Source organism: Vanacampus margaritifer, chromosome 9 (genome assembly GCF_051991255.1).
Source record: "Vanacampus margaritifer isolate UIUO_Vmar chromosome 9, RoL_Vmar_1.0, whole genome shotgun sequence".
NCBI lineage: Eukaryota > Metazoa > Chordata > Actinopteri > Syngnathiformes > Syngnathidae > Vanacampus > Vanacampus margaritifer.
The window spans coordinates 14695590-14721630 of NC_135440.1; the positions used below are offsets into that span (position 1 = coordinate 14695590).

At 39.2% G+C, this 26041-nt stretch overlaps 3 protein-coding genes across 5 annotated transcripts in view; 1 reads left to right on the plus strand and 2 right to left on the minus strand.

Moving 5' to 3' along the window:
- Nucleotides 1-4971, minus strand: part of LOC144057738 (IgGFc-binding protein-like) — a 9583-nt gene extending 4612 nt beyond the window's left edge. Inside the window, exons 1-3 of the mRNA XM_077575608.1 lie at nt 4812-4971; nt 420-1550; nt 8-342 (exon numbers count right to left, since the gene is read on the minus strand). Of these exons, the coding sequence (XP_077431734.1) occupies nt 8-342; nt 420-1550; nt 4812-4854 (1509 nt within the window). The 5' untranslated portion in view covers nt 4855-4971. The remainder of the gene's footprint in view (nt 1-7; nt 343-419; nt 1551-4811) is intronic.
- LOC144057442 (uncharacterized) lies at nt 1856-17888 on the plus strand. Of its 2 annotated transcripts, XM_077575010.1 has the most exons (9): nt 5228-5461; nt 5562-5720; nt 8833-8887; nt 9651-9686; nt 10842-10874; nt 11941-12015; nt 12732-12800; nt 12996-13038; nt 15651-17888. In XM_077575010.1, the coding sequence occupies exons 2-9, from the start codon at nt 5562-5564 to the stop codon at nt 15694-15696; spliced, it is 516 nt and encodes a 171-aa protein (XP_077431136.1). In that variant the 5' UTR covers nt 5228-5461; the 3' UTR covers nt 15697-17888. The 2 variants fall into 2 exon arrangements, with proteins under 2 accessions (XP_077431137.1, XP_077431136.1); XM_077575011.1 differs by lacking the exons at nt 5228-5461; nt 5562-5720 and adding an exon at nt 1856-1946.
- Nucleotides 17889-18044: 156 nt separating this feature from the next.
- Nucleotides 18045-24478, minus strand: fxyd5 (FXYD domain containing ion transport regulator 5). Of its 2 annotated transcripts, XM_077575008.1 has the most exons (10): nt 24284-24462; nt 22635-22680; nt 22055-22096; nt 21859-21978; nt 20932-20982; nt 20169-20240; nt 19810-19839; nt 18691-18765; nt 18572-18617; nt 18045-18200 (listed from the first exon to the last, which is right to left on the minus strand). In XM_077575008.1, exons 1-10 carry the CDS (start codon nt 24341-24343, stop codon nt 18158-18160), a joined length of 585 nt encoding a protein of 194 aa, XP_077431134.1. In that variant the 5' UTR covers nt 24344-24462; the 3' UTR covers nt 18045-18157. The 2 variants fall into 2 exon arrangements, with proteins under 2 accessions (XP_077431134.1, XP_077431135.1); XM_077575009.1 differs by lacking the exon at nt 20932-20982 and having other exon boundaries at nt 24284-24478.
- Between the last annotated feature and the right edge of the window lie 1563 nt (nt 24479-26041).

Below are 26041 nucleotides of genomic sequence, written 5' to 3' on the forward strand. Positions count from 1 at the left end.
TTCTTACCCTGATTTGATTTCTCTCTCCTTTAACCATGGATATATTAAAGCCGAAGATTTTTATCTCCAAACTGTGAATGCTGGAAACTGTGGCGCCATTCAAATATGCTCTGGCTATATTAACCTGAAGTGGAATGGACGCATTTATGCCTGGACAAGTGGTCTGCACTAGGGTATAATTACAATTTCCGAGGAGGACAAAATGCTCTCCGTCAAAGGTGCGATAATAAGAATCACCCCATGCAGAGCAGATTTTTGTTTTGGAGAAACATGATTGACGGCCATTTCTGAAGGAACACTGATCTTTGTGACCACAGTGCAGGTCGTCACAGGAGGATACATCTGTCACAAGAGAGGGGAGAAAAAGGGTTAAGCACATTTGCACTATTGATCAATGAAAAAACAACAACAATACTCACTTTTTACACACATTGATGGATGCAACTCTTTGTTCAAGGTGCTCAGATAGTGGCCCACATCTGCAAAGGTAGAGCGGGCCTCATTTTTTGGCTCATGCAGGGACTCAGAATTGGTCAGATTGTTTGAGTAAAAAGTGCCATTTAGAGAGAGATGCGAAGTAACATTTTCTGCATTAAACGTCGGCCCACCCTGACATAAATCTTCCACAGACAGCAGCGCTGTAAGAGTTGAAGCCTGCTGCTCAATGTCATGCCTGTAATAAACAAGCTGAAGCAAAGCATCGCTAATGACATGAACTTCATCCAAGGCAAAAACTGGGATGGTCTTCATAACTCCACCAATTAATGACAAGCTTTTCTGCCCATTACTAGTGGTGACATGCAGGTTAGAGTTGACGTTTGTCATAGCCAACAGGAGACTTGGACTCATGCCAGAATTTTTTAGAGGAGGGACAAAATATTCATAACTCCAGCGAGAGACTGGTTTAAGTTCAGAAAATCCATATAGGCAGTCTCCTAATAAGTGGTTCACGCAAGTAAAACCAACTATGACCCCTACAGATTCTTGGGCATAAAGCTCTGAGCCAGACAGGCTGAAATTACTTTGGAGGTAGATGCTCTCAAATGACCTTAAATGCAACTTTAGGAAACTTCCCTCAGAGTATAAAGTTCCATTAAAGACAACGTCCCCTGAGAGGAAGATCTCCACCGAGGTCTCTCGATTGTAGTTGGTGACCACCATCTCGCTGACAGATGTCTGATTTAGGGAGTTTGGGGTGACTGGATAGTAATGGGTCCCCCAGGAAGAAACATCATGGAGAAGGTTATGCTCACATCCAGTCTCGATGCAGAATGTCACAAGGACTGTAACAGGCTGTACAGATGCTATACTGAGGAGGGAGGAGGAACGAGCGCTGGCTATTCCCACAGATGAAGGCAGGTGAATAGTCTGTGACTGAGCGGAATTAAGAGAAATGTGGCGTGTGAAGTCACTTTCTAGAACTTTCACAGTGACTGAAGTCCTAACGCCAGTCGCCGTTATGGTTACTTGGTGGCTAGAATTTGCTGTGGGGTCATTATGAGGAGGAAACATCATCAGAAAATTCCAGCCAATAGTCGCCCCAGAGAGACCTGAAAGAAGAAAACAAATTCATTGTACTGTACACAATAGAAAAAATAACTCAAAGGAAGGCGTTTCTGCATAAAAGCAAACACAAGTAGGTCAGGTAATTGTGACAACAGTTGAATTTACAACTGTAAACCACACACTTGCAGAAGGCTGATAACATCTTGTGTGCATAGTTATACAAGTTTCCCAGTATGCAATCAGAGATAAGAGGTGTGGTGTCACATTTCAACCAGCTGAGCAGCCAATGAAGTGTGTGTTCCTAGTTCCTGACTGGGTACACCTGTATTAAACGCGCAGACCGGCTCCAGTTGTTTCCATGATAACAAGGACCTCTGTGGGAGTGTAACAACATACCGGCAGTGCATAAGAGAGAATCTGTGCTACAAGCAAACTTGAATGTAAGTTTAAAATTTATATGTGCATGCTCTGTTGGGACAAGGGCTGACTTGCATGAAACATTGCGAACAATGCTAACCAGTTTACAATACATGTGTATATATATTAAAAACTTTCCAAAATTTATTAATAGTGCACTTTTAAACAGCTGGTGGAAAAAGCTCAGTGATGAACTAAGGTTTGTCAAATATCAAGTGGCCTCATACAAAAACGACAACATTCATTTTGGTTGCTCCAAGGGCTGAAACACAGGCACAGCCCAAACATCACTCAAAGTGGACAAATAATTTGTGTGGGCGGGCAAGGAATTGTCCAGACTTGAGCGCTGCTTTAAATGAGGGGGGGAAAAACTAACCTAAAGTTGAAAATGCAGCATGTATCTCCTGGGAAAAAAAAAGGAAAAAAAAAAGAAAAGAAAAAAGAAAATGCAGCATGTAGTCAGAGTAGGGATCGTCAGTTGTTGCATGATTCAGTAAGGCAATGAGCTAATTTTACATTTTAAATAAAAGGCTTTCAAACTGTGGAACCTGCATTTTCCAGTTGTTGCCAGGTCACGACTGGCTCAGAGTTTAGACAATTTTAGGCTACAAAAGAGCCTTCGAAAACATATTTAGACCACTGCAAAAACTAGTTTGTTCATTATGCCACTTTTCATAACCTCAAAACTACATCATGTCTGTTCTGTAGAGTCAAAGCTCCTGAAATTGTTTTATTACCAACTGTAGACACCAGTTGAGAATCACCGTTATAAATCAGTCAAGCTGCTTAACTGACAGTGAAAGCAATGTTTTAATGACACAAGTCCGGTTTAATTCCAGCCAAACAACCGGTTTTTGGCAGCAATGCAGTTACAGGCAGTGTGGCGTCATTAGTCAAGTTTAAGTTACCTACATTTCTCAGAAAAAGCAGTCTAAACATCAGCGTTTTCAGCTTTTCAGGACTGCATCCACTTTTGTAATCACAACGTAGTATACATTTGCCCATGCAGTTTCTGAACCTTACATGCATATTTTTCATGACTATCTGCACTAGACTGCATAGAAAAAGATGCCCACAATTTAATAACGCAGCAGAGCAAGATGGTAAAATCATATCTGGAGAGTGGCAGAGGAGGGTGCACAAATGTTTACATTTTATGAATCCCCATGGCCAAACCTTAAATTCATAATTTAGTCCTCACAGATTCGGGCATTTCCCCAAAGTCAACAACAATGGCCAGTAAAAAATAGTCATTGCAACTCAGTTGGCCAACAGCCAACATAGCAACTTATTTTTTTGCCATTTGTGAGTTGACAATGGCCCCTAAAGTCCAATTAAATTGCGATAGCAAACAGGTAGGAGAATTGCAACTGAAATTCAATTTAGAGGAAGTAGAAGTGAATTTCCATTAAATTCATGATTAAAATGTAAAAATTAAAGTGCATTTAACAGTGGCGCATGACCATTTATGCTTGTTTAAAACATGAAATTCATACAAATTAAGGGTGTCAAAATTAGTGCCCTAATTTTGAGTTAATTTGAAGTTCATTTTTTGCAATGCGCAATTAATGACAGCCCCTTACTTGGAATTGAAACTGGGGGGATTCCAGTCACAACGCACATCAAAATTTGGCAGTAATAAATGTAATAATGCATATATTATTACTATTGCACCCACACATTCACACTGTGGTGGCAGTAAGCTACTCAAGTAGCCCCAGTTGCCTACAGCCCCTCCGACCACCACCAAACATTCGCACCTTGTGTGACATGTATATATACACACATACAGTATATACATGTGATTAGCACTGGAGGCAATGGGTTTGAAATGCCTTGCCCAAGGACACAACTTGGGGAGAGCGGAGATCGAACAACCGACCTTCTGGTTACTGAACGACCTTCTCAACACCCTGAGCCATGGCCGCCATGTTAATGATTAAGAAAGATTTAGAAGAACACAGAGCTGTCGCCAACATCTTACAAATGCAATTATGCCATCTCGTGTCAGAAAAATGACCTCATTTTTTTTTCATTGTACATTTAGAGAGTCAACTGTTGAAGTCATGAGATTAATAACGATTTTTAAAAAAGTAATGACCTGACAGCCCTAATACAAATATTCTAAGGACTTTATGTATACAATTATAGTAAATAGTAATTGTTTAACATAAAAAAACTAAGCCTTCCCAGATTAAACAAACTTTAACATTGATATGTGAAAAAGCACTTCATTTCCCAGCACACCATTCTTTAAAAATGGCTGACTAAGCATTTTAGACATTTCGTTTGGAGTACACTAGTGAAATACAGTCTCATTCTAACTGATGTGTGATGAGAATGAGTTTCTCTTAATTGCATCAAGTGCAATTCCACTTTCTGCAATTCAAATCAACATCCTGTAGGGTGGTGTCAATCAATTGCACATTCACCCATTGAATAGAGTTGAATTCAGAAATTCTGGTTTCACACAGCCCCAGTTCATACAGAATTAAGACAGGAACAGGTAGGAAAATTGAGAAAGCAGGTGAAGATAAAAAATAATTTAAGATTATATTACTCTATGTGCTTATGGCATTTTCCTCTACAAAGCCAAATCATTGTAGTCTAGTGACATTAAAATTAAACTCAACACCACACCTGCAACAATGTGTTCAGTACACATAGTAATTCCATTAATCCTGTTCAAGACAATAATATTGCAATATTAATAGTAATTAAAAGTAAAGTCTTCATTCATAGCCTACAATAGCGCAATTACAAAATTAAAAGTATTTTTGCTACTTCTGTCATTTTGAGACATTTCTCTGGTGTGTAAACTTCATAATGTGAGGTAGAATGCCTAGCAAAGATAAGTACATGTTTCAAATAACTTGCCCAACACTTACCTAAGCACACCAGGCAAACATGAAGCAGCAGTAAAAGCTGCATTGTTCCTGGGCTCGAACAACAAAATTTACTATTCAAATTTACTTTCAAGGCAGATGAAGAATTTTACGCTAGCATCGTTGGTCACGGGCGCTCCGAGCTATGGCCGTCAATTAGCGCACCTGTCTTATCAGGTATCGCGAGAAGCCACAAGCTGCACGTCATTATGATAATTAAAGGCCCCGTCTTTCCTGTCACGTTAACGGTGACATATTTCGTTGCCTCTAGTTTTTCAGACTCTGGTTGTTGTTTTTATATGCTCTGTTCCTTAAAATAAATAAATAAATAAATAAATAAATAAAATAAAAATAATAAAATAAAATTAAAAAAAAAAGGAAAAATAATTCTGTAAAAGGTAAGGGTAATCTTGTATTACAGTGAATACAGTGCGCAGCAGAACGATTTAAGGCCATGTTGTTCCCCATCTTAGGTTTTTTTTCTTTCTTTTTTTTCTTCTTTTTTTTCTTCTTTTTTTCTCCTTTTTTTTTTCTTCTTCTTTTTTTGGCCCCTAAAAATATCACTCATCATGTTTCACTGCGTGGAACTACCACCGGAAGTCAAGGCGACTGTCTCGCCTAAAAGGCAGTAAACTGTCGCGGTAGTTTCCAAGGTATCAACATAATGACGAATAGTGGCATTACCCAGCTCGGCGGTTGTGTAAATCCCCTCCTCCCCTCCCCACCCCACCCCACCCCACCCCACCCTGGTAGATGACAGCAAAATTTGGCCCGGGTTTGGCTCACGAAGCATCGGATTCCTGTAAGGAAGTGGGCTGCAGCTTTGGGGAGTGTGTTATTCTTAATGGCACAACACGCAACAGGGGCATAACAAAGATGCACTTCATCCAGTTCACTTCTCTCCCTCTATTGGTATGTATACTACAAGTAATGCTAATTTTAATCCTTTCAAATTAATTTGCTATTTTTTTTCTTGCTACATGTGCCATCTTCAGGGTAGAATGACAGTTTAGAACTCCGCAGCACACTTCCTGTGCATATTATTCTGGGCTATAAAATCTACAAATCATTATCAGCAGCTTCACTATTATTGTCAGAGGTCAGACGAGACCACTTTATCTCTGTTCACCGCATTTTTGTTATCTATAGCTCAGCTGTGGAGGTTATCTTTTTTGTGCTGTTTTGTTTGACTGTCTGGAAGCAGGATTACAGGATGTATTATTGTGAGATGATTTTTATGGAATCTTTTAGCAGTTGGACATGGCCCAAAGACTATTGTGTGTCAATCTTTTATCATCCGGGTTGAGAGATTTTAAAAGCTTCCATGATGTGCCAGGCTTCCTCCTCTTGAGACTCAAAATGATTGTATTATTATTTTCTATCAAATCTATCATGCACAAAGTTGTTGATTCAGGAAAAGTACACTGGAACCCATTTAAGTTGGTCCTCTACAGTCTCCACGCGACCCTCTTCAACCTCTGATTTGCTCAGCTTTGTTAGGAAATAATGGAAATAGAAATAATATGTTCCATAGTCAGACTGTTGCTATTATAAACATTTTATTGTTTTATTGTACTGTATTACTGGTATATAGCATTTACTGTACAAGTAATAGGAAAAAAGGTGATATACATTGATAATCTGTTAAGCAACATTTAAAAAAAAAAAAGTGAAATAATGAAGAAAGGGTGCAGACGCGTCATGGTGATTGCCTTTCATTTAGTTTTTGTTACACTAACAGCCTTGCATGTGCTAAAGTTAAAAAAAAATACCTTAAAATAACATGTAACAATTGCAATAAGACATTCGATGGCCAGTTAGCTTGCAAAGTGCTCGAAGCGGGTGTCAGTTTCATTGCCTTTGGCTTCATGCATCGCAGTTGTCACTAACACGCACCAGGGTCCGATATTAAGCCTTTTTGGCTGGTGTCGGGCTACCATGAGCCAAGTTGTGGTGGCACTGCCAGAACTGACACTAACCCTGATTTTAAAACATACTTATGAAATTCATAATTATATAACTAGGCCTACCTGTGGATGAAATTAGATCAAGGCAGCCGCTTGAAAAAAAAAAATCATATCCTCCAGAACCCTGTATATTGTGATATAAAGCTTAATGAAATTAATAATTATATTTTTACGACTGCCTGTGGATGAAACAGTGGAGCGTGTAGACTCAGTGGCCAAAATGCATGCGAGTACATAACGCACAATGTGTAAGTTGGGGTTTGGTGTCCACTGTCCGCTCCTGATGTGTTAATGTTTTGATTCTGATTTGAGCTCCAGTGAGGTACATGAAGGATGATTCGACATCCAGATCTTCGTAAACTTTTGGCCATTCGAATTCTGAACGCGTGTCCCTTAACCTGAATCTTTGTGATACCGTTGTTTCAAAATGGTGTATTAGAGTTTTGTCTCCAATCAAAACTACAAAAACACTAGTCTGGTACAATTTAAAATTTCCCTCCTAGTTTAATGATTTGTAGATTTAGCTTCTTTGATCTTTAAATCTACAGTATGTCCTGAAGGCAGCTGGAATTGCTGTAAATTTGGTCTTGTATTAAAAAGTAAATTCATTCGCCATTCAATTGTGCAAGAATATATTACCCAATTTGAAAATGCTGCAGGCATCGGGAGCCATTTTGATACAGAGGCAGTGGACTGGTTTGATAAATACTCCCTAAATTGGATCCGCTTATTATTTCAGGCAAAGCAACTCAGAAAAGCAATTTGGAGGCAGTTTTTATTTGTAGCTTCTTAGGTTGTTTCCTTTTGGAGAGCTCCTGCAGCTATTCCAGAAGCTGGAACAGCCCCCACTTCACTACACCCTCCCCAATCAGCAAATGTTGTGTGATTAACATCTTTATTTTCCAGTATGTCCAATCTAATAGTTTGCGATACTGTTCTAATTTAGCTCATAATCTTGATGTGAACTGCTCCGTGCTCATTAGAGGGCAGCCCCACAGAGGAGCTAAATAGAATTCTGCAGCCATGGCAGACCCAAAGTAGAATGAAGAACATTTGCCTCTTTTGTTTTCTGTCCATTTTTACTTTGGTTCACCAAGTAATTTGTAAATAATTAAAATGAGATTTCTGTAAAAGGAGTATTATTATCCACCAGTGATCATGTATGATGGGTGTACATGTGTTACATTGGTTCTTTTCATATAGTCATTAACAGCGGAGGAAACCAAACACAATGGGTATGACTAACAATGACAAGTGGCCACAAAGGTCAGCGAGAGAGCTCCTTCTGTATTACTTACAGGAGCGAGTATTGGTTCCTGATCCCATGCAAATCTCAATGACTTGGTCCGGAGAGGCTTCGTCTTGGACTTCCACTGGAAGAGAGGTCGTTCCCATGTTTTCCTATTTTAAAAATATCAGCCGCTGTATTGTGTTGGATGCAGCTGGAGCTTTGTTTAGCAGCACGTGGAACAGCTGTGTTTTACATCTTTGTGTTGCAGATTTACGGTTACTTTTGGGCCTTTTGCCATTAGGAATTTGCTTCCATTGCTTGCGTGTCAGTTGATTGATAAAGATTTGTTCTTCTGAAAGGCACGTTGTCTTCTCCAAATTGCATAAAAAAAACAATACACCATTTCATTCCTTTTTGTTAGGAAATCATTTATATGTTGCCCATTGGACACGAAGGACAGGACAATGTCAAATAGCCTCTTGCTGGCAGCTGACTGTGACGGAATTCTTTATTTTTGCTGAGCAGTGTGGGAAATAAGGCTCTCCGCTGCTCCTCGCACGCACCTCAAGTTGCAATGTAGTCTTTCGTGCATACCCTGCGACCAGCATAGACAACACAAGCAGGACTTTTTAATTTTCCACTGAATGCTTGCTTACGTGATGCTGACTCTCGGAGTGCCAAACAAGACCAATAATAGGCATTGTTGAAGCTTTCCACCATACTGAGCCAAAAACACACGTTTTTTTGTTGTTGTTTTTTATGCACGTCAATGACTGAATATGATAGCAGGTATTTTTAACTTGGTTCCTCTCGCTCTCCCCGGCAGCATTTGAAGATGTTGCGATTGTTGCTCCTGTGTCTGCTGCTGCCAACAACTACTGGTGAGTTCTCATCTCTGTGCCGCTTGTAGCTGATAAACATCTCATCCGCACCCGTGTGCCGGCATGTCTTCCTCATCTATCTACGTATAGTACTGCATGCTGCGTTTACACCAAGCTGAAACAATGCATGAATAACATCTAAAGCCTATTATGCACAAATTAATTGGTCTCAAGGAAGTCTCACTTAACACATTCTAACTGAAGTCCATAGACAGTGAATGTAAAAAGTCAACGCGCCCTTGCTCAATTACTGTGTTTTTGTGATATGAAATGCTGGGGCTGTTTTTCTTCAACTATATGAGGCCATATGAACACATCCAAATACCAGGCAATTTTAGCACAAAACCCTCAAGCTTCTGCTAAAACGTAAAAATTGTTTGGGGTTCATCAGAGGCAACTTTAAATCGAGTTGAATGTGATTAGTTAAATCGTAACGCGGTCGCATCCCAGTTATAAACAGGTTCGCACAGTTGTGTAACCACATTATGTTAACGGTTTATTTTTACTTCCCCTTTCTAAAATATTAAAAAAGTCAATTTAGTTGCACAGGTTATAGGTCGCATTAATTTTCGAAAAAACATTAAAATGGTTTATCGCTGGCTCATTTTCTGTATATCACAAAAACCTGGCGTCTGAGCAGGGGTGTGTAGACTTTTTATATCCACTGTAAATATGTATTGCACGTCATGTCAATGATTTATTATTCATGAGCTAACCGTGATTAGAAACCATGTGTGGTGAATTATTGCCTTCTACTCCACAGTTTTTTCTGATGAGATTGAAGGATCAGCTGTTGACGGTATGTTATACATTACAGTACACAATATACATATTTACTGGGGAAGAAATACATAGGGGGGAGCACTTTTGCAACTAGATTTATTTTCAGTTTCCCCCCCAATATTTTTAAACATAAAAAAAAAATTGGGGTGGGAGGAAGGTCCCCCAGTTTTTCGCGAAAATGCATATTAAATGTTTATCAGTGTTTTTTTTGTGTGTGAAGATTTTCGTCCTTTGTCCAGCTATTAACTTGTGCAGTTATTGTTGAATATTTGAAATGTAGCATGATGAAGGGTTATAAAAAATAATCCAGTTTGAATCCGCACCTTCCCAACAACACATGATGTGGTTGAAAAGTTCACAAATACCCTTTCCTAATTTACACTTGGCAATGTGATTTTTCAGTACATACTCAAACTTATCCTTTTTGCTGGAAATAACATCGTGTTTCACTGCACACGTCCCACCCACTCATTAGATAATCTGGCTAAATACAATCTGGCTACATAAACACTTTTAGAAAGGTATTCATTTGAATATACTGTAACACAATACATACACATTAAACATACAACATGCAGTACTTCTTACTGCAGATGTAGTTTGCATTCGTATAAAAAAAAAAATAGGAGGCCACCTGTTTACCTAAGCAGGAATACTGTGCATTTATGATGCAGTGCACTGCTAAATATACAATAAGACAACATAAACAAAACTTCTCTGTCTCTGTGACTTAATTGACGAAATTTAATTTATTAACATTTTTTGGGGATTATTATTATTATTATCATCATAGACCTGCTGCTGAGTGAGCGAAGCTAAGCAGCCCATATAATATTGCTCATACTTATTATATTATCTACAAACTTTATTATGATGGGCCTGCTGTGGAGCAAGCTCTGACTCAGTACAGTACAAGCTCTGGCAGTACAGTAGTTAGTGGAGCTAAGCGTTATTATTATCAATGTAAAAACAGCATTGTTGATGACTTTCTAAATTCAGACATTTTTTGATAAATAAACATTTGTGATCCAATTTATCCATTACTTTTTCTACTGCGAAAGGCAGACTCTACACTGCTTCTGTAGCCCGTCAATCACTATGTGACCTGCAATTGTGATACCCATTGTGATGTAAGTGTAGCATCTGAATCTGTTTTCTCCTCCATCTACAGGACATGATGACGAGGATTCATTTGAGGAATATGGTGAGTTGATTTTGAGTTCCCAAGAGTAAATAGTGGAAGCAGGACTTTGCCTGGTTTGCGTCATTAATGCAAACAGCGTAATGGCAGACGTCCAAGGGAGAGTACAGGAAGGTTGTGCCCTCGGCAGTTATTCTCATCAAGCTTTGTGTACAGGTTGTACTAGACCTATGGGACGTGTGAACGGTTTCAGCTCCTGTCCCCCCCGCCCCCCACCCCATCATCCATTAAGTCCTGAATAGAATCAATTAGCTCCCTACAGGGGCCCTGACTATTGTTCCAAAAGGCCAATGAACATTTCGACATCTCAGCCATCCTGCCCGCGGGTCAGCTAATCAACACTGGCGTTCTCATTCCCCTCAGTGCGCCTCTCCGTGTCATTCCTCATTTTGTGTGTGATAGACATATGATGGAATTACACATCCTTTCAAAGCAGCCTACTTGGAAATCGGGACTATTTCTATGTTTACTCTTGCTGAGCCTACCACTGTCGTGCTCCCACATTCTTATTTCTCTGTAGAGCGTTTGGAAAGCATAATAAGTGTGGTTGGTGGTGGATGTAATGTGAGTTTAATTTGTAACATCATAAATGATAACCTGCTTCACCTCTATCGGCTACTAAAAACCCAAACACAAATGACAAAATAACTGTACTGTCTTAAATAAACCTCACACCATAAATTCATTTGGTCAGTGTACTGCCGTAAATAGTGTCTGCTGATTATAGGTTGTCTGTTTTTGCAAAGACACTTTTTTCCAACCACAGTAAAGTCATCAAAAAAAGGGTGTATTCATATGTCAGATTTTAAAAGCTTTATTCGTTTATTTATTCAGTCTGGGTTTATGGATCTCTTCAACAACTGTAAGAACATTTTGCGTGTTCTCACTTAGTGTGTTTGTTATAATCTTCAGTAACAAGCGCCCTGTTGCAGCCTACAGGGACATAAACAACTTTCTTAGCAACATGTTGATACATTGCGTTTATCACCACTTTAATGTCGTTATCAGAAGCTAGGTTGTTCTGTTTATGTGCTGCTGAGGTGACATTGAGTCATTTCTTCTCTTTCAGAGATTATAGGGGTCCTGGACAGAAATGATTCAGGCACGTTTATTGATAAAACAAAAGGCACAGAGGAAGCAACCGGTGAGTAAACTATCAGCAGAAAAACGGAATGTTTCTAATTGTCAAGATGTACGTAAGCATTGGCTTTAATCGGGACAGTCACCATTTGCATTTCACTTTGAGCCTTCTATCCCAAGTCCCGGCGGATTTCGCCAGCCACATTAAGGTCCTGTCCTGCTGACCTCTTTTTTTTTTCTTTTTCTTAAGTGCAGTCAGCAAGCCAATTGTTTGGCCCATGTTGTATGTCAATCACACAGTTGTCAAAGCAATTCATATGACTAATCTAACTACATCTAATCGCTAACAGGCGTGTTTTAATCGTAACTAGAACTACTTCCCGCTTCTGTGTCTAATAATTATGGGAAACTAGCCTAAAGCCGTGGTAGCCGGTCAAACCCAAACCCAACGCAAGATGAGCTTTTCTGCTGGCATATTTCCAGTGTTACAATGCGGGGCCGACACAAGGTATACAGTACAGCTAGCTTCCAGCGCTGTTGAGCTGTCAACCAAGATAGCTTTAAGCTTTCGCGAAAGCAATAACACAAACACCGGTCAAAAGATTGACTAGCATTGTTATAAATAGCTTCTGTTGAGAATTGATTGTATATTTGATTTTCAGCTTAATTGTTTTGTCCCAGTCTTTAATTTTGAAAATCTGGTCACCCCTAGCATTGGCTAACGTTTTAGCTGTCACAACTTGCTAGTAGTCAATCATGAATTGATATTTCTTCTTTTAGATCAATTCACTCTGATTGTCATCATTGGAGCCGTGAGTGTGGTGACTCTCTCAGTTGCAGCAATAGTTGGTAAGTTTGTATTGTGTGTTTCGCTGAGTGTAATGAGAAGCAGTGGCTGTTTCAAGTTTCCAGTCCACAGATGACAAATGCGCTGCTAGGAAGCCCTTACAACGCTTGGCTGCAATCTTGTGTGCCATTTAAAACTGTGAACACCTAAACAAACAAGCTTCTGCGGCGCTGACATTTTCCATTTCTCTCTTGCAGCTGTAATATTAGTAAGACGCCGCATGCACAAACAACAGCAAGGGTAAGGTCATAAGTTTCATTTTATTGCTCTTTTTCTGCTGTTAAAGTTCTGTTATAGAGAGGAGGTGCAGACTACATTAGTGATGGATGGAGAACTCCATGCTCCACTTTTACTCTAAGTCAACCTGCAGGTGACAGAACCAGTCTGGTGGCTAACAGTTTCCCTGCTGCCTTTTCCAAATTGCCTCACGCTGTCCAACCTGGCAGCATCAAAACCAGAGAAAAACACTTAGGCGGCAAAATGGAACCGGCTTCCTCCCATCCGAGCCTGTTTGGGCTTGCTAAGCAATTACCAGCGCAGCCTGAGGTTGTCATGCGTCACCATTTGAACACTCCCCAACGTTTCGCTTCTCCATCTTAGCCATCAAACAATAGCCTCAAGGTGGTGAGCACTACTGGGCTGCTGGTGTGGCCTAATCGAACAAGACCTAACCTGCACTACTTCTAACCTGGTGTTAGATGACCTTCAAAAATAGAGTGTTTTGGTATAGCATCCATGGCCTTATGACAAAAGTGCGGCATTGAAGCAGCACAACAGCCTTAAGCAGTGTGTGGAAAAACAGACATCATTAGCCTACCTATACTGTATCTTATTATATTGTAATCTGACTTCTTAATTGCTTGTATACATGTATTTGGGTTTCTAGCATGCCTGCCTACCAAGTGTGAAGCAACAACACCAAGTAAAAAAAAATAATAATTGTGAGCTGATTGTCAGAAACTGTGTCTTGAAGCAAGCTGTTTAGATTTTGGCCCAGCTACAGTCACATGCACGGATCCCTTCAAAAGCCGGGCGTGAAACATTCGGGAATTAAGCCAAAGTAATACCACCCGCTGTGAAGTACTTGGATTGAACTGCAACAGACCGGAGGACGGTATCCTGAGAAAAACGGAAAATGTATTTTTGTGCCAAAAAATAGTTGCGGTAGATTTGGTAGAATCTTAGTATCCCAATTTGGGGGCTTCATTAGTTGCTTTGTTTACGATTTGTGCCATTTGTAGGCTAATATGTAACATATGGAACATACAATATTAATACTAGACATGTCAGGCAATTAAATTTTTTTTAACGTAATTAATCTTGTGACTACAGTACTTAACTCATGATTAATGGCAAATTTTACAACGATTCTAAATGTACAATAAGATATTTTTTCCTAGGTTTTCATACTCTTGTTAGCATAAAAGTGTGTGTGTGTGGGGGGTGCTGAACTCAAAGAAATATGGCTGCATCTTTTTTTCATATTTTTTCAGTAATTTCATAATAATTCATCAAATTTAGTTAAAATTAAAAAGATGTACTGTAAAAACCAAGTGTGATATTGATTTGTGTTCATTTTTTCAGCCACTAGGTGGCATAATTGCATTTGTAAGACATTGGTGACAGTTCGGTGCATTTTTCTTTTCATATTAAGAGCTAATCTAATCTTTAACATGAAGTAACTTGGGAAATTTTGCACATTTAAAAGATTGTAAAATACAACTTGACCCCAATCTTCACAAAGGCAAAGATGCATTATTATGAAATTTACTACTGCAAAATGTTGATGTGGACGTGCCTGCTGCAGCTGGAATTTTCCCAGTACAGGCTTTCCAAGTTAATTGAGCGTTAAAAAAAAAATAGTGGCAGGCACTTTAACTCAAAATTAACACACTAATTTGGATACCCCTAATTTAATACTTTTTTTTGGGAGGGGGGGTCCAAATTACATTTAAAGCTGCATTTTGTTACAATTTGTCCAAAAATATCTTTACAATAGCCTTTTTATTAGGATTCGGGTTTGAATTTCCCACCATCTGTGGATGTGATGTCATGTTGGTGTTGTGTATGTGAAGAAGGGAAAATGCAGTTTCATTTTTAGGCCACAGGTGGCAGTAGCGATTTGAAATTCTATTTTCTGCATTCAGTAGCTTTAATTATATTGTTTCACTAGTGATTAATGATATTCATCAAGACTCTGATCATGTTTGTGAGTTTCAGAGGAATTACAGTATCTATAATACTGTTACACGTTATTTCTATAAATCTTTTGTGCTGTGCCGCTTATTCTTATTTTCATAATTTAATGCAATCCTGTGGTAACAGTCTACAGAGCAATGGGTTTCTTTAGTTTCGGATAGTTGTAAACACTTGATCCACAGTTTGGGTCAATATGTGCTTACAAAGTTCAAACTTGATGCCTGCAGTCTTGGAGCATTTGTTGAGCCGACATTCAAGTCAAGCTTGAAGGGTTAAATTCCTCTGCAGGATTACTGACGGCCTCCCGGGGGCTGCAATGTGTGTTTGTGTGCACGCGCGTGTTAGCCGTGTTTGCTGCTGACTGATCGCACTGCTGAAAAGACGCTTAATCACACAGCAACCTCTGGCTTGTTGGATCAACAGACCCACCCGGGGTGATCTGTGTTTTGAGGCGATGCAGCCTCTGTGCACCTGTCAGAATTGTGCTGTTTGAGACAGCCATGCATTTCCTGAGTTCCGACACTCGGATGTTCCTCTGCTGCTAAACGTAGAAGTAGCCTAAAAATATCTACAAGATGACATGTTTGCTTTTGCTCCGTCTCACCTCATCTGTCTCACCCCCCCAACTTTGTTCCCTCTCTGTGTGTCAACAGAATTTACTCTGTACCTACAGAGCAGGACCAGAAAGCGGCAGTCTAGTTCCTGGAAAAGAACCATGTGGATCACACACACACACATGCAAGAGCGACTCACCAGGCAATATCATCTCATTATGAGGATTATGCTTCTTTAATAGCGCTGTGTATTGCGCCTACAAACCAAAACCTATCAATCCATAAGTAATGCCGTTTTAGACTTTTTTTTTTTTTTGGGGTCCCTGCTGTTTGTACCCAACAAATACCTAATTTAGGGACGTTTGGAACACATTCAAACCTTCTAATTGGATTCTATTTTGGGAATCTAAATCAAAAGGAAATAAATATGGCTTAATGCTTTTTGAGCTCCCCTGGTGTTTTTATTAACAGAAATAAGCTGCACAGTGAAAGAATATTTAATTTGGTACACGTGGAGTAAACCTATCCATGTGAAATGGTCGTTGACTAAATTTGCTAATCCAAACTAAGCCAGCAAAAAGGTCCGCACTTGCATCTCTGGGTCGCTTGTTTGACAATTTCTGTGCCTGTCCCATTAAGGCTGACAGCAGGTTGTGGAATAGAAGATAAAAAGTGCTCAGCCATCCTCTTATTAGCTTCAGACACACCAAAAGGAGATAGAAACTGTCAGGATAAATAAACACTGGGCTGTGAATGGGGATGTTTCATTTTCTCTTTTTGTTTTGGAAACTTCTCCCTTCAAAATCCACTGTTGTACAGCTTGTAAATAGCCGCGCGACTGCCGAGGAGGCAGGTTAATGGCTCACAGTCGTCGGGAGGAGATGCCGGGTGTGAAAATCTCATGAATCAAATAAAGCCTAATGGACGATTGGGGAACATAGCAACAATACCTCCATTCCATCCACACAGGGCAAGATGTTTCCCTGCTGTCGTTTTTGCGGAAATCAATCATTCTCTGCGAAGCAAAGCTTTCATTTCAACAAAAAGGAGCGTTGTTTTTTTTTGGGGGGGGGGGCTTTTTGTAGCAAAGGTTGAATTGGCTACTTTTCACTTATAACTTGTCGTGTAGTGAGGGGTTCTCTGAGAAAGGTAACACGGAATTCAATTGTGCATTTTGAAACAAATACGATGCAGTCTCCCTTTTACCCCTTGCAGCTTTTTGTAGCAGTGCCAGCATTTCAAAAGGGACAATAGGACTAATTGCTATACAAAACATTTCAGTTTATTTAACATATAAATACTTATGTTACCTTCGAAAGCTTTTTTGATTGCTTGTACAGAACTCCATAAAACAAGAAGTCATTTGGCTAAACTCCCGTCATTCAGCATACATCTTTTTTTTTTTAAGATTTGTAACTGCCATTACCTGAGCTTGGTCCAATATTGTAGCTTTGAATGTCTCATGTACAAATTAACAGAGTATAATATTTGCATTATGGCTTAAATCTATGCAGCACACTTTGTTGAAAGTGTTTGGTTGGTGTGAAATATTTACCAATTGATTGTAAAATGTTTTGTTTTTTTAAAAGTTGAAATTGGGACTACTGTAATGGGTAAATGCCCATTTTTATATCTACTGATGTATGAATCAATTTGTGTCAACATTTCCATGTTTGTTTTTCAACAAGTAATTTCAGTACACAATCTACGGAAGCGAGGAATTGCCCCAAATATTTTTGACTGTCAAATACAACTACACATACTTGCAAATAAAGTACGTTTATCGTATCTGTAAGTACGTTCAAACATACTTGTAGGTTAAATGCTAAAACATTTCAGACTATTGACTTGCCCATGCACAAGTAAAAAAAGAAAAGAAAAGAAAGTTGTTTCTTACCATTTAGTCGACATTATACCAACAAGTTTGAAAGTTTTTTTTTTATTCATATAATTTCTGTGATTTGTTATAATTTCTGCAGTGCATGATTTCTGTTGGGCATATTTTCCCAAAAGGGTTTTATAATAGTCATTGATATGACCCAGCAGGGGATTGAACTCACAACCTCCCAGTCTCAGGGCGGACACTCTACCACAAGCCCACTGAGCTGGTCAATATAATAATATAATTAAATATGTTTGTATGCATTTGCAAATACGTTCAAAAATGTTTCCTCCACATTGACAGTTCCACGCTTCCGTAACAATCCTGTAAACATTTAATTGGAAAGGTTATATCATTTCCTCATCGAGAATTTGTTTATATCTGATATCAGTTGGAATGCATCTGTATAGTCAAGCACAGAACCGGTTGTGTTATTAAATATGTTTTAAAATGTACTGTTGTTGTTTTTCTCCTCCACCCGTTTGTATCGTATTTGTTGTCATAGCAATGCAGAGGTAATGTGCCATTAAGTCATACATTAGCCCTTTACCAACCACCATAAGGCTGTCAGGTCAAACGGGCTCCCGTTTTACATGCTGTACAAAATTGAGTAAATGGAAATAATTCAGTTTTTATTGTAGGTTAATAAAGAAATATTCAACACATTTACTATGTCAATTTGACATGTAAGACTAAGTTCCAGTGGTCTGTTGGTCATAGGCTCTTAGGACAATATCTCTCCTTTTCTTTGCTCCACTCTATAGGACCTGAAAAACACAAAACACCCTGATTATCTTAGCAATCATTATAACTATACCTCTGAAAGCAAAACAACCCACGCCATTTTTTTTTGTAGTAGTCAAGACTCATATGATTTGGATCATTTAATCATCGCAAACATCTTAGTCAGCATTCTGTTGCACTGTTGAGGCAAGTGATTGATTGTGGGTCATATGTCATCCACTGGTGTAAAATGAATTACTCAGCCCGGCTATTATATAAGCAGCTAGCCTTCATGCGTATTGGAACTGTATTAAAAAAAAAAAAAAAAACACATCTTTTTTAAGCCAATCAGAAATCACAGTCTTTCGGTGCATTCTTTTCTCACTATAGAAATAATATTTAATGGATTTCTTACTTTGATGTCCTCTTGCGACACTTCGGAAGCCGGCAGGCCTTACCACCTACACAAGAGAACAAGGAAAAAGTTAAACTTAATGATGGCAATTTCAAGAAATCCCATCAATATTGTCTTACAGCCGAAGACCATGAGGCCGATCAGGAAAAGAACTGCAGCCACGGACAGTCCAGTCACTTGCAGGGACCAATAATCTAAAAATAACAAAATGATCAAAGTGAGACTCAACATGAAACAGCAAGTTCTGAAATTTGTGTTTGGTACATTGTAATCCATTAATTTTCTATAAAGCTGCCATGTCATTGTGGTTTTGGTGTCACGTTTTTTTCGACTAGTGTTTTTAATTGGCTGTCCTCTGGCTCTTACCTGTGTTATGTCTTGTGTACTGAGGGGAAACAAATTGGTAATCTGCTCCCAGTCTTAAACGCTGTATGCACACAAGAAGACACCAGATCCTGCCGTGTTCGGAGCTGATTGTCGTCTTTGCATTCCGTCTCGCTCCAGTAATAACATTTGTGCTTCGCCTTGTAAGTTATACTCTTCATTTTTTCATCTTTATTCCTGTGAGTTATGGCGTCTTTCTAGCAAATCTCTTTTGCGCTCTCTTCCCATCTGTGTAAGCCATGTTTCTTCCTAGCCTTTACTTTTTTGTTGTGGTGCTTTTGTTTACTTTTTAGTTTTACCTTGCATGTACTACTACATTTTTTTGTTTCCCGGTTTTGTTGTTATATTATCACAACACTCTTTTACTATTACAAACTGTAACAGGTGAGTTGGAGCCAATCCCATATAACTCTGGGTGACAGGTGGGATTCACCGTGGACTGCCTGCCAGAAATAATTCATTCACTTTACATTCATTTCTGTGCCACAAGTTAGACCTGTTTTTAGGTCTACTGAATTTACAAATACGAAAAACTATGCCCCAGCACAAAAATGAAGATCTGGCGGCTGTTTGAAAGCCAAAGTTTCAAGAGCCCATAGAGTCAGACATTTCTTTTTAAATTTTGGTTATACTCAAAATTGTATGACCTGAGGAGCGTTTAGCTTTAGAGTTTGTGGTCGTGTTTGTGGGCGTACACCTCGGGCAATCACATGACACATATACACCAATAAGTTCACATCCACACCTGAGGTCTTCAATGAACTAAAGCTGCATAATGTGGGAGGAACTTGGACAAAACCCACGCAAGCATGGGAAGAACATGTCCATGTCCACCATATGTGAACACTTCTTACCATATGTGAAAGCTTCATCCCAAGATGGATCTACAACAGAAATATAAAAATAAGTTAGAAGGCATGGATTGGGAAAAACACAATCTGGAGTGCCAACTGAAGGTGACACATTTCGTAGCCCGGCTGACACATTGATGACAGGGTATCACAAAAATCGTATCTCCTCTCGCAAAAAGGCATCATCGAACATGAATCTGCCGGCAAGAAAGAAAGTGAGGTGCTCTGTTTCTCCAGTCTGCCGTTAGTTTTGTTTGTAAGGCTCGGAATAGTGAGATTGTCAGCCTGTCATGAGATACCAATAAAAACGTACACGCCCGGGGCAGTTAATGTGACAACGGAGTAGGAAAATGTTTGGTTACCCCAGGCACTTTCTTGACGGGTTTCGTTTTTGCTGGTTTTCTTCGTGGTGGCTGGGGAGGATGTTACTGTAACTGCCGAGGGGGAAACACAATACAGTATACATTTTTGATGGTTTCTTGCTCCATTATGATTAATGTGTTTAAAAATAGGATCTATAACATGTTTAAGAATGGCTATGTTTGCCATTTGATGCATCCCCTTACAAAAAGTCTATGCTAGAATTAAAAGTTAAAATCTCTATCCTAAATGTATTTTTTGTTGTGAGTATACTAATATATGAGTGTATGCTATACTTGCAAGTAAACTGGTTTAATACTTAATCTTAGTAAATATGGAATTTTAAAATCTCAATCTAAAGCTTCCCAATGTATGCCAAATAGCTTTTTTTCTGTTATTATTGGTCAGTATATGCTAGACCAAATATTGTATGTGCACTTGTTATAATAAACTAAGTGCAATTTCATGCACTCTGTTTAATGTGCTACCATAAAGGTATAATGTCCTTAGTCATTTTTAACTTAATGTTACCAAATCAATAATAATAATAATAACAATAAAAATACCAGTGAGCTTGCAAAACATTGTGGAGATGTATCCACGTTTGGGCAAAATGAATGACACTTGTACAGTTTCATTGTTGTTCCCTTGAACCAAATGACCTCATGATTACTATGATCTACTATTTTTCAAGACAAACTCAATGGCTCCACCATCTGGGTGCTCCAAACAAATTAGCAACCTACAAGGAGGGGAGACTATTACCTGGTGTGGGTGTTAGCACTCTTGAGAACTCTGTTGTCCCCTCACTGGAAACTACAGGAGCACAAAGATTCACAATTCATCAGATTAGATTAGATTAGATTAGATTCCTGACTGCTTCACTCTGACCGTTCTCAGAGTGATGTTAGGGTGCCAGAATTAATTTCCCTAACGTACCCATAGCTAGCTACGTAGCTAGGTAGCTGGGTAGCTAGTTAGCTAGCTAGTTAATGTTAGATATTATTAACATTTAAATTCTTTATTTCATATATTAACCATTGTTATACATTATTAACATTTTAATTCTTTATATTAACCATGTCGAAATGTTTTGTAGATGGGAGGTAGTGTTGAACTATAATTTGACCTTAAACTGGAACATATTGTTTGGTCTAAAAAAATTCCTTCTCAGTGTTCTGTGCGAAAACACATTTGGTCCTTGAGAACAGAATCTGCTTCGAACACACACACCCCTGACTCTGTTTGCGCCATCGCTCACGGAAAAGTACCCAGAGAGTATGTTTTGTCTACAAATGAAAGAGAGGCGGTCTGTTTAACTATAAGAAGCCATTTTCCCCGCGAAAGAGACACATTCGGCACTCTGAAATTCCACCTGTTACGTGATGTTTGGAGTCTGTCACGATGTCCAGAGATCTCTGTTTTTTATTAAATCATTTTTGCAAAGGTGTTTTTTCTTACATTAAATCTGTCTTCATATTTTTGGAACACGCAAAGAGGACAAATTAAAAGTATTCCTCTTCATTAACTAGATAGATAGATAGATAGATAGATAGATAGATAGATAGATAGATAGATAGATAGATAGATAGATAGATAGATAGATAGATAGATAGATAGATAGATAGATAGATAGATAGATAGATAGATAGATAGAAACATGTAATATAATAATAAGGTTAAAAAAAATACCTGTCAAGGTGCTAGCTTCTGGTTTGGTGGTGCTACCGTTCACAGAATTGATGGTGATGACGCTCTGGTTGAAGGTGATCACTAAAGGTTGAGCAGTACTCATGAGCTCCGGTCCTTTTTCTATTACACCAAGTTTGTTACAATAAATCACAACGCCACTGACGGATTAAATGATGGGAGGTATAAATCAACATACCGGGTGTTGGAGTGAAAGGTTCAGCTGTGATAGCCTTTGACACTGCGTAGAGAAGACATGCAATAGCAGTAATGGTGGTAGATGTTAGATAACAAGCTCCAGTAGTGGACTTTACAAGAACAAAGCACAATGCTGTGACAGCCTGACACAATGTTGTGATCTGTTGTCCCGGCACTCACGTGACAATGAGTCTGGCTAGGAGAGGCATCACAGTATGTCAAAGTAAGAGTCTTGTGAGTGGGGTGTAGTTAACAGTACACAGACGTGGTTCTCATGAAAGCTCCAGTGACCACAGAGCAGGATTGTTGTGGACTACTCAAAGCACAGGAAGGCCCTTGTTTGCACACACTGTCAGCACCTTCCAATTAACACCAACCCTTCTTTCAAAAACCTCCACTTTCTTGGGCTAAAGTTGTGGTTTGGTTTCACCTACTTTGAATGATCTGCTGCGACCATCTTAGTTAAATGTTTCGGTAAGCCACATCTCCAAAACGCTGACTGGTCAATCACAGCTCAGAAAAGGACAACCGGTGAATCACATCTAAATAACATTTCAAATTTAGAAAATTGTGTCACTTACCATTAAAGAATGCTGACAGTAGAAAGACCAGAGAAGCCAAGGAAATCTAAAATAAAACAACATATTTTTAAATAATGTAAAACAACAGCTAAGAATTTAATAGAAAACAGTACAAGTTAACACAATCAGATTTTTTAAAGATTGTACGAATAGTTTACAATGAGCCAACCAAAATAAGAAAACGAAAATAAAAGAAAATTAGCTCAACAAAAAAAACAAGCTGTCACATTGTATACAAAGTGGCACTTTATTATACATTTTTAGTATTCATCTCTGGGGCGGCCATTTTGCCACTTGCTGTCGATTGGAAAATTACATCGCAGTTGCTCAGGGCTCAGATAATGATCAATCACGGCGCAGCTTGTTCCTCAGTTTGGTCATGTGGCATTTTCAAGTTGAGCCATGATTGGTCGTTACCCGAGCAACTGTGATTTCCCTTTTCAAATGGCCGCCCCCTGAAATGGATAATAATTTTGCTGCTTAATTCATATTGCACAAATCCAATAGTAATCAGAATGCCGTGTTTAGAGTAGTGGGTTCACATATAACATATTGTTCTCAAGGACATTTTTGGGTTGACTTCCACAAGACCATTGCATCATCTAATTCTGGCATATTCTTAAAATACTTAAGCCCCGTGATGAGTACTCAAGTAAGTAATCATTTATGGTTGCTATGGTTACAACATTAGGAGGACAAACAATCCAAATGCATGAATCCGACTCACAAAGGTATTGCGTATATGTAAACAAAGAGGTAAAAGAGGGCTTGGACAATTAAAATGGGAGCAGTTACTCCACGGAGGGTTATTTGTGCAAACAGGAAGCTTGCATTGCGGTCAACACCATGTTTGGTACCACTCCTTCCTCTTTGAAGCAACATCCCCCACACTTCTGTCGCTACGTGACACGCAACTGCTCTTTACTTTAAATGTCATTGTTTCTAAAGATGATCACATCACGGCAAACACTTTTCTGTTTCTCTCCGAAAAAAAAAAGACAAGCACGGAGGCTGTGAATTGTGTTCACAATCCTCCCACACTAGTCTGAGACAAACTTTGTATCGATCAAACTTCAACACGTGTTTCAAGTGTGGACCTGTCGCCAATTAAAATGTGGAATTGGACAACATGTCAACATTGTTCTTGTAAGGTAATGGAAATCCTTACTTGTTGACTGTATGGATTCCTCCCCTGTAAATGAACCAAAACCACTAGAGCAGGTTTTGTTTTTTCCAGTGTGTGCGTGTAGACTCAGAAGGAGGTAAAAATAGGGATAGCCAGAAGTTTATTCCTTATTGTCGCTTTAAATCCCCATTTGCCCACCCCCTAGAGAAAATGAATCTCTGACCTATCCTGGTGGCAGCTCGTCCTCCAGGCTTGGAAGAGTGTGACAGGTGAGCATCCAGGCTGCCATGAGCAGTGACAGCTCACATTAGCAGGTCATGCCAATCTTCATCTCACTGCATAGCATATGTCAAAGCTGAGGCCTGTTCGCCTCGGGGCCCTAAAGGCTTCTACCCCCTCATGACCCGCCTGTTTTGTCACATCTCGGTCTGTCTGCTCATGTCTCTCAGTCTGTCATCCGCCATCAATTGCCCTTCACCCAAACAGGCCTTTTAAACCATCCATCGGAGGCTGTCGTGCCTACCTTTGCGTCCATTGTGCGAGGCAGCCCGCGCCCAAGCTTCATCCTCGTCACCCTCATCATCCGCCAGGCTTTTTCTTCCTCATTCAGAGAGGCTGATGAGGTAACGGCCCGGCAGCCACACCCACGTGTTTACCGTCTCTACTTCCTCATCCAGACATGTCAACTCTGTCTCATTCGTTCACTCCTCCAAACTACACATCCTTTGTCTTCCATTCTCGCTCACTCTTCGGCTTTCACGCCAGCGGTCTCAGCAACACTGAGGATTGTTTCTTCAAGCTCCTTCGAAGACATTTACGCATTTTTTGAATGTTTTAAATAACATGACGGTAATACAATTTCATAAAAAATAATAAACAAGAATAATAGCAAACTTTACACACCAGATTTGTCTTGCAAATGTTTTGAAATTAACCCGTTTGACAATGTAAACTGGGCAGCCTGTCCCTTATAAAGCTGGGCCAATGGGGAGTATGGATTCCGTTACCATGACAACAATGGGTTGAGCTAGGGGTTTACCCTCTTTCAGATCCCAGGAGAAGAACCGTATTTTGGGGACATACCCACTGCCACCATACAACTTCAATGGGCCGGATATCAGAAGCCTATGTGCGTCCAACAAAACTAACTGCAGCTCTGCTTACCTTTCAGCTTTGACATGATAGCACAGTTTGTTTGGTGCCTCTGCATTATAGTGTTTTCATCACTTGAAAGTGGCTATGGATCCTCACCCAGCCCAGCTGATCATGTCATAGGCAGATTTACTGGTCATTCACCACTGCTATCCTTCTATGGTAGCATGAAAAAAAGCATACAAAAACCCATAGAAAAAGAGAAGCTTGTTTAATTTAGATGTTTTTATCCTGATAAGTTTTCAAATTTTGAGTTTGTACTGTACTGTATAAAGTGAGAGAAATATGGAAAATAGTGAAAATAATATTATCATCATCATCATCATATATGTCAATTGACCAATCATTGCTAACCTCACTAAGTGGATTGTTTGCAGTATCAATTAGAGGATAAGGATACTGTAGTTTTGGACAGAGAGAATTGGTGGGAACATGAAGTCAGATATACAACGAGAGAATTGACCACTGCTCTGTATTATATATAAACATCTTGGAAAGAAAGGCAGGGCAGGGCATTTGCATTTTGTAGCATTTATCATTTACATTTATTTTAGCATGATAGCATTGCATAGGATTTTGTTGCCAGCGCCTTCCATTCAAATCATACCCTCCCCCTATATTGTACAAATATTTCAGCAATCATGCAGTGTGTGTTTGTGTTGTGCATGTTACGCAAGATTAGACAAAGCCTGCGATTCATCCGCATGTGCAGAGGAGTTTGTCCTTCTGCTTGTAACTAAACTTGTTCTTTTGCATAAATTAACAATTCATGCTTAGCATATGTCAGGTCAGTGATTTGAACTTATCACTTCATCTAATATTACCAAAACTTTGCGTCAGAATTAATTTCTGCTGTTCGCTTGACTTCCTCCTGCTGCTGAGAATAACATATGTCAGTTTAATCATCGATGGTGACTGTTTCACTTTTGTCAACGCCCACCTCCTGCAGTCACAAAGACAAAAGATAAAGTCATCATTATTTTTTTTTTTACTGATGACGTGTAAGTGTATAACACTTTGTTTTACTCTAGAGTGGTAGATTTGTTTTATATACAAGTATAAATTATCTTTATGTTATGTCTCATTAGTAAGACGGGTAGACATACAGGTGCATTCATACAACAACCAA

Coding starts and splice junctions, on each gene's coding strand:
- LOC144057442 (XM_077575010.1), top strand. CDS start 5,562: ATGACAGCAAAATTTGGCCCGGGTTTGGCTCACGAAGCATCGGATTCC. Junction 9,687..10,841: donor TGAAGGATCAGCTGTTGACG/GTATGTTATACA, acceptor CTCCATCTACAG/GACATGATGACGAGGATTCA. Junction 10,875..11,940: donor GGATTCATTTGAGGAATATG/GTGAGTTGATTT, acceptor CTTCTCTTTCAG/AGATTATAGGGGTCCTGGAC.
- fxyd5 (XM_077575008.1), bottom strand. CDS start 24,343: ATGATGAGGGTGACGAGGATGAAGCTTGGGCGCGGGCTGCCTCGCACA. Junction 21,979..22,054: donor ACCTTTCACTCCAACACCCG/GTATGTTGATTT, acceptor TTGGTGTAATAG/AAAAAGGACCGGAGCTCATG. Junction 20,241..20,931: donor AGTGCTAACACCCACACCAG/GTAATAGTCTCC, acceptor CCCCCTCGGCAG/TTACAGTAACATCCTCCCCA.